Below are 7,046 nucleotides of genomic sequence, written 5' to 3'. Positions count from 1 at the left end.
GCGCTCGGCCCTCCTCCAGGGAAAAGGCCCCGTGAGTGAGGGACAGAGCACGGGACGTGTGAGCCTGTGTGCTCCGGGCTGGCCAGCCATGGAGGGCGGCGGGCCGAGGGGGGCGTCCTCTGGGGGAGAGCGGCGTGGGGCACTTCCGTGATGTGGCCCCCAGACCCAGCGTCAGAAGGTAGGATCCAGGGCAGGTGGCCCTGGGGCCATGGAGCAGGGTACTCCACCCGGCATTTGCGGAGCCCTTCCCGCCCCACCCCCCCCAGGCAGCTGCCAGGGAAGGGGGGGGCGGGGCCCGTGTGGGCTGCTGGGTGGAGCCGGAGCCCTCGGGCAAACTCGGGAANTGCCGGCCGGCCCGGGGGGCACCTCCTCTCCCTGGCTCACAGAGCCCTCCCCCGGAGGCGGGGGCTGGGGGTCTGCAGCAGAGGGGAGAGGTGGGATTGGGAGGTGCCGCCCTCTGTGTCTCACGGCGCCTCCTTTTTCTCTTGGGCCGGGCACCCACCTTGTCCTCCCCTAAGGGCAGGCCTGGCCCTGTGGGGCTGGGAGGCAGGCTGGGGTGGGGGTAAGGGTGGGTGTCTCTGCTGAGCTGCCGGGGCCTCATGGGGAGGGGGGGCTCCTGGGGTCAGATGAGGCCAGACAAGGGTCTGGAACATTCACGCACGCCCGGTCTGTGGCTCGAGCTGACTCAGGCCTGGTGCTGGTTTTCCTGGTCTCCCCCTGGCGGCACCTCACTTCCGATGCTCCCCGCTGGGGTTCGCCCTGTGCCCCACTGGGCTCCCCCTGGGGCCGGACCTCGAACTCCTGGCTCTGTGTCCCGTGAGGTGCGGAGGAGGCTGGTCCCCCGCTGATGGGTGTCGCCCCGCCCCCTTGCAGGCATGAACGCGGCTGTCAGAGCTGTGACGCGGATGGGCATCTACGTGGGAGCCAAAGTCTTCCTCATCCACGAGGTGAGGCGCTGCGCGGTCCCGGCCCCCACATCGCCACTAGGCAGGGGGCTGTGCACCGTGGGGAGGGAGCAGGTCATGGTTCAGAGCGCGGGGATGGTGACCTGGAGGCTGGTTAGGACGTGACAGGTGGGGGGGGGTGCTGGGCCCTGGCTCTGGGGTGCGGGTGAGGAGCCCACCCTGGGTGCTTGTGGGGGGGCCGTGGCCCTTGACACGTAGGAAGCTGCGGCCCTCGGGGGCTTGGGGCCTCACCCCTACCCGGTGTCCTTCTGGCCCCTTCCTCCCTCCGCCCCAGGGCCCTCCCGGTAATAACAGCAGGGCGACAGAATACATCGCTCCATTTTGTCCCACTGAACGGACGCCCCTTTGCCTCCCCCCATCCCCATTTCAGGTTGAGGGCGGACCCTCCAGCCTGGTGTCCCCACACCCACACACGTGGGATTCCCTTGCACTGTGCAGTGGTGTGTCCGGCTGTGTTGTGTTACTTTGTTTTAACTTTTACAAGGACGGTAGCAAATTGTAGCGACCCCCCCCCAACTGTAGCGAACTGTAGCGACCCGACCCCCGACTTGCTCTGCGTGTCCCCCTCCTCTACCAGCGGCTGGCTCTCCCATCCCTTCACCCCCCCACCCCGGGTGAGGCCCGTCCACACCCGGCACTGGGCAGCACAGGGGTGTCCGCGTGAACAAACGAGGGAGCGGCTCGGCAGCCCCTCCCACGGGGCTCTGGACCCTCCGGCCAGGCTTGGGTGGCTGGGCTCCTACAAAGCCCTAGGTCTTCAGAGACGCAGGAGTCCGGCAGGTGGGGCCCCTACCCTGGTCATGGTCTAGAACCTTCTGGGGGACAGGGTGAGATTCTCCAAGGAGTGGCCTCATTCCGTGGGTGAGCAGCCTCCAGATGGGGGTGGGGGTCTCAGCCCCCGCTCCCTGAGCTTGTGTGCACGTGACAGGTGCGTCCCTCATCTCTGTGACCTCTGTTTCTTCTGTTAAGTGGAGATGTTAGGGCACAGCTGTTGCGACATTGTAAGCGAAAGCACTTGTCACACGGTCCTCATGCCAAAAGGGCTCTGGAAGAGCTACTGCTTTTATTGGCCCAGGAGCCCACACCAGACCTCAGGGATTCGCCGCCAGAGGGCTGGGCCTGCACGAGGGGCTGGAGAGGGAGAAGGCTGTGGGGGGCGGGGGGGACAAAGCGCATAGAAGTATGCAGAGGCATTCTAGAAGGTTCCGAGGCTAGGAAAGGATGGTTGTGTCTGTCAGACTGATTGCGGCCGAGCTGACCGGCCATGTCGGGGTCCCCCAGGCTGCTGGGTGCACAGTGGGGAGGCTGACCGGCTGCGTCAGGGCTGCCGGGTGCGCAGTGGGGAGGTGCCCAGTCCTGGGGTTTGCAGACCGAGATCTGCCTGCTTGCAGCCGCTTGCTCTGGGCAGTGTCTGCTGCAGGTTTCCAGGTGTTTTCCTGCCTTTCTGTGCATGGCTTGTGGGGCGGGGCTGGCTTGTGTGCTAGTGGCAGAAGATTCTGGAGGGAGATGGGGAGGCAGGGAGGGGTAAAGGCCCTGGCCTGGCCTAAGTGGGAGAAAGTAGCTGGGTGGTCCCTCAGACTGGGGGCCTTGATCAACCCCCCCACCCCCCCGTGGCCTCTAGTTCTGGTTTCTGGCAAGGGGGTATCTGCCCTCCACCTCCAGCCCCAGGAATGGGAGCATTTGCCCTCCCTGCCCCAGGGCCTCGCTGCCCCAGACGCCGCGTGGGTGATGGTGACGGAGCAAAGGAGAGTCAGCTTGAGGGGAGAAAGCAGAGGGGGGAGCAGATATCCAGAGCCATGCGGGGCTCCGGCCCCAGGCAGGACAGTGGCTCACCCACTGCTTCACTGGAGGGGCTGGGAGGGCTGCAGGGTGGCCGTGGCCTCTGCACCCCCCACCCCCGTCCCTTCCCTGGGCCCCCAGGGCCCTCCTTCCCCCCAGGGCCGCCCCTCCCCCCAGGGCCGCCCCTCCCCCCAGGGCCATCCAAGAGGCAGGCGGCTTCTGCCTCAGGGAAACAGCACAGGGCCATCAAGTCAGAACCACCAGCGGGGACGGGCATGCAGCCCCGGGACGGAGACTGGCCCAGCGCTGCAGGGCGGGCGCCCAGAGGTGCTGGCTGAGATGCCGGTGGGAGAGGAGGGGCCACGAGCTGTGTGGCCGTGTGGTCAGCTGCTCACGCGCCCAGAGACCCCGGGCTTCCTCCTCGGCCGTGTCCGTGTGTGCTCTCAGCAGTGTCATTCCTGAGTCTCCAGCTGGAGGCCTCGCACCTGTCCATCCGCGGCGGGCAGGTCACGGCCCCTGGGACCGCATGAGGTCGGGGGCGTGGCACAGGGCTGCGCGGGGCGCGCTGACACCGGGCTGAGTGGGAGCCGAGTGGCCCGACGCAAGAGCAGACCCCCGGCTGCCTTTCCCGTCCGGTCAGTCAGTCCCTGTAGGAGGCAGGGCGGCGGCTTCCTCTGCGGGAGCGTCCCGGGCAGACGGCCGCTGGGCGCCGGGCTGCTTACATTTCTGGTCTGGGGGACCTGGGGTGCGTGGCTCGGGGACGCCCCGTGTTAGCTCTGTAACGTGCACAGCGTGTTCTGGAAGGGCCGGCTGGGCACCTGGGTCTCTCCTGCCGACAGCCGTGGCGCTGGGCCCCGCTCATCACCCCGGGCCCGAGGCTTGGGGGTGGCTCGGGGGGCAGGACCCCTTCTGGCACAACGCCCAGGTGCCCTGCCCGCAGCCGTCGGTGCGTGGGGCGCCCGTGCCACCGCGGCCCTCTCTGGTTTCAGGGCTACGAGGGTCTCGTGGAGGGAGGCGAGAACATCAAGCAGGCCAACTGGCTCAGTGTCTCCAACATCATCCAGCTGGTAAGGCCCTTCCTGCCCGTGAGCACGTGTACACACGTGGGTTCGCACACGCACACCCCGATGCGCATCGGGCGGCCGGGCTCCGGGCTGGCCAGGCCATCGGCTGCTCCGGGGTCACGGGGACACAGTGGCCCCAGGGGACTCTGCTACAGGAGGGCACCCTGAGCTTTCAGCGCGGGGTGGGGGGCAGGACTCCGGGAGGGCGTGCGTGGCCTCTGGGCGGCCTCTCCTGGCCTCCGCCTGGGCTCCCCCGTGGCCATCGGGGAGAGCTTCCCAGTGGCCCAGGCGGCTGTGCTTCCCCCCCTTACACGGGGCGGGGGCGGACGCCGTGCTCGGCCCAGGGGCCCCTAGGAGGGTGGCCTTCGCTCACAGAGCTGGGCTGCATGCTTGTCACCTGTTTATCCCAGGCCACCAGCTGACGCCCTGTTCATTCAAGTGACCAGTCATCGTCACGAGCCCCAGATGGGGCAGCAGGAGTGGTGGGGGACAGGGTCGGACCCGGGGTCCAGGCACGGCCACCCCGTTGGCGCCCCCACCCCTCCCGCCAGGGCAGGCGCTGCCGGCGGCCTCGCTCCCCCGGAGCCCCGTTCCGCTCAGCCCACAGGGGCTGGAATGAGCCTCGTTCTCGGGCCTCATTAGACCCCAGCCCCGCCTTGGAGTGGGGTGCAGCCTGGCCACTACCCTGTCCCCCACCCCAGGGGTCTAGGGAGGGCGTCCCTTAGGCCTCAGACCCCGATCCAGCCATTTGCTCTGCTCTAACCCTGTGTCTGAGGGTGACGGTGGCCTCTCCGCTCTGAGCGAGCAGCCCTGAGCAGGGGCGTCAGGCCGGGCACCAGGCTGTGCGGTGGGGCTGCATCAAAGGTCAGCAGGTGGAGGGGGCTGCAAAGAGCTAGTGCTTGGGGAGAAGGGAGCCCAGACATGGAGCAGGAGGGGGCAGGGGGNACGAGAGGAATGCTGGGCATTTTCCAGAGGGCCCCTGGGAGGCCCCCGCCATCCTTCCTTTCCCGCCGAGTGGGGCGCAGGGGTGGGGGAGGATGTGGTCCCTGCCTCCCGGGCAGTGCCGCTGCGCCAGCCCGTGGAGTCCGGAGCCTGGGGCCCAGCCTGGCGGGTCTCAGGAGCCGTGAGGCGGGACCCGGGGCGCTTGGTTCTGGAGGTCTGGCCGGAGCACAGTGGGCTTACGGGTGAGGGCCGTGTGCAGGGGGGCCTGGGACGGAAGCTCGCGGGGCCGAGCTGCTGAGGGCGTGTCCCGCTGCAGCTCGGGGAGGTCCCTGCGTCGGGCCAGCCCGTGTGCACGCATGTACTAGCATGCGCACGCTCATGTATGTGCACGCACACGCGTGTCACAGATTTCAGAGCCTCCTCACCTCCTGACGTGTGGGATGTTCTCCTCGTTGTGAATCCCGGGAGGGAGGCCCAGGGAGAGGGCGCGTGCCCAGGCTTCCAGAGAGGCCCCTGGCCTTCTCTCAGTTGTGCAGGGTCCACCCGTCCGCCCCCCCATGCCCCCACGGTGCCCAGGCTCCCATCTCATCCATGCAGGGCGGCACCGTCATTGGCAGTGCCCGCTGCAAGGCCTTCACCACGCGGGAGGGACGCCTGGCCGCGGCCTACAACCTGGTCCAGCGTGGCATCACCAACCTGTGCGTCATCGGCGGGGACGGCAGCCTCACGGGCGCCAACATCTTCCGCAGCGAGTGGGGCGGCCTGCTGGGGGAGCTGGTGGCGGCAGGTGCGTCAGGGCCCCGGCGCGGCGCCGAGCGGAGGGCGGGGGTGGGGGGCGCCATGGTCCCAGCACCCCTGCGCCACCGCAGGGCAGGAGCTGCCAGGCAGGTGAGCTGCAAACGGCTGTGGGGGAGGAGCGGGCCTGGCACGGCCCGGGGTCAGGCCTCTGGGGACCCAGTGTCCCTGCTCCTGGAGGTTCCCGGGGGGCGTCCCTGCAGGGTGGGCACGTCCTGTCTGTCACTGTTCCCGGGGGGCGTCCCTGCAGGGTGGGCACGTGCTGTCCGTCACTGTTCCCGGGGGGCGTCCCTGAAGGGTGGGCACGTCCTGTCCGTCACTGTTCCCGGGCGTGGGTCTTGCAGGAAGGTAGTAGCTGAGAGTTGGTAACAGAAGACAGAGTCCCAAGATTGCCAGGCAGAAAGTGACCCCTTGGAGTTCAGTTCAGTGGCCCTGTGGGCACCTGGAGATGAGGGTGCACCCCCCCAGGGGAGGCCTCAGCATCTGGGGTTCAGCGCCCTGCCCCTCCCCCACCCTGCTGCAGCACGTGGGCCCCGGGCGCGGTGCAGGGGACTCTGCTCCTGGGACTGCGGGGCCACGCCGCTGGGGGCCTGGGGGTGGGTGACAGGCGCCTCAAGCCCGGTGTTGCGGCCGAGGGAGCAGGGTCGGGCTGGCTCCTCGTGCAGGCAAGATCTCGGAGAGCACGGCGCAGACCTACTCGCACCTGAACATCGTGGGGCTGGTGGGCTCTATCGACAATGACTTCTGCGGCACTGACATGACCATCGGCACCGACTCGGCCCTGCACCGCATCATGGAGGTCATTGACGCCATTACCACCACCGCCCAGAGGTGAGCGAGGCCCCCTACCCCCGACGGCAAGCCTGGGATCCCGTCTCTGGGATCCCGTTAGGCGACCCGCCGGCTCCAGAGCAACAGTGCGTCCCTGAGGGGCCTTCAGACTAGTGGCCAGGACGGCCAGGCCCAGGCAGGCGGACCAGATCCGTGCCAACCGGCCCGAGGCGGCTGTGAGCCCAGGCGCGGGTGGCCCGCAGCCCAGGGCTTGGGCTGCCCTGGGAGTGAGCAGGGCTGTGTGTCCTGCGTCTGCTGTGTCGCCGGGCGGGGACCGTGGGCAGCATGGCACTGCCCGTGCCCGGCTGCGTCTGCTCGCACAGCTCGCCTGGGCGCGGCACTGACGCCTTCCGTCCTGTTGCGTGTCCGCAGCCACCAGAGGACCTTTGTGCTGGAGGTGATGGGGCGGCACTGCGGGTAAGGCCCCCCTGCTCGGCGGGAGGGCGGGAGGGACTCCTGGGAGCGGTATGGGTGTGGCACCTCCACGGCGAAGGGCGCNGTGGCCCCACCCCCCTGCCCATCCACCCAGGTACCTGGCGCTGGTGTCGGCCCTGGCCTCCGGGGCCGACTGGCTGTTCATCCCCGAGGCGCCCCCTGAGGATGGCTGGGAGAACTTCATGTGTGAGAGACTCGGGGAGGTGAGTGGGGGGGGTTCTCCCGGGGAACCTGC

At 68.8% G+C, this 7,046-nt stretch overlaps 1 protein-coding gene across 1 annotated transcript in view; it reads left to right on the top strand.

The window, feature by feature from the left end:
- Positions 1–873: 873 nt before the first annotated feature.
- Positions 874–7,046, top strand: part of PFKL (phosphofructokinase, liver type) — a 19,835-nt gene continuing 13,662 nt past the window's right edge. Inside the window, exons 1-6 of the mRNA XM_077755426.1 lie at positions 874–947; positions 3,734–3,811; positions 5,348–5,537; positions 6,211–6,376; positions 6,749–6,793; positions 6,906–7,014. Coding sequence (XP_077611552.1) covers positions 876–947; positions 3,734–3,811; positions 5,348–5,537; positions 6,211–6,376; positions 6,749–6,793; positions 6,906–7,014 — 660 coding nt within the window. The 5' untranslated portion in view covers positions 874–875. The remainder of the gene's footprint in view (positions 948–3,733; positions 3,812–5,347; positions 5,538–6,210; positions 6,377–6,748; positions 6,794–6,905; positions 7,015–7,046) is intronic.

This window comes from Crocuta crocuta, unplaced genomic scaffold, assembly GCF_008692635.1.
Source record: "Crocuta crocuta isolate KB4526 unplaced genomic scaffold, BGI_CrCroc_1.0 scaffold675, whole genome shotgun sequence".
Lineage (NCBI taxonomy): Eukaryota > Metazoa > Chordata > Mammalia > Carnivora > Hyaenidae > Crocuta > Crocuta crocuta.
The sequence above is the reverse complement of the archived record's forward strand: the minus strand, read 5'-3'. Positions and strand labels throughout refer to the sequence as shown.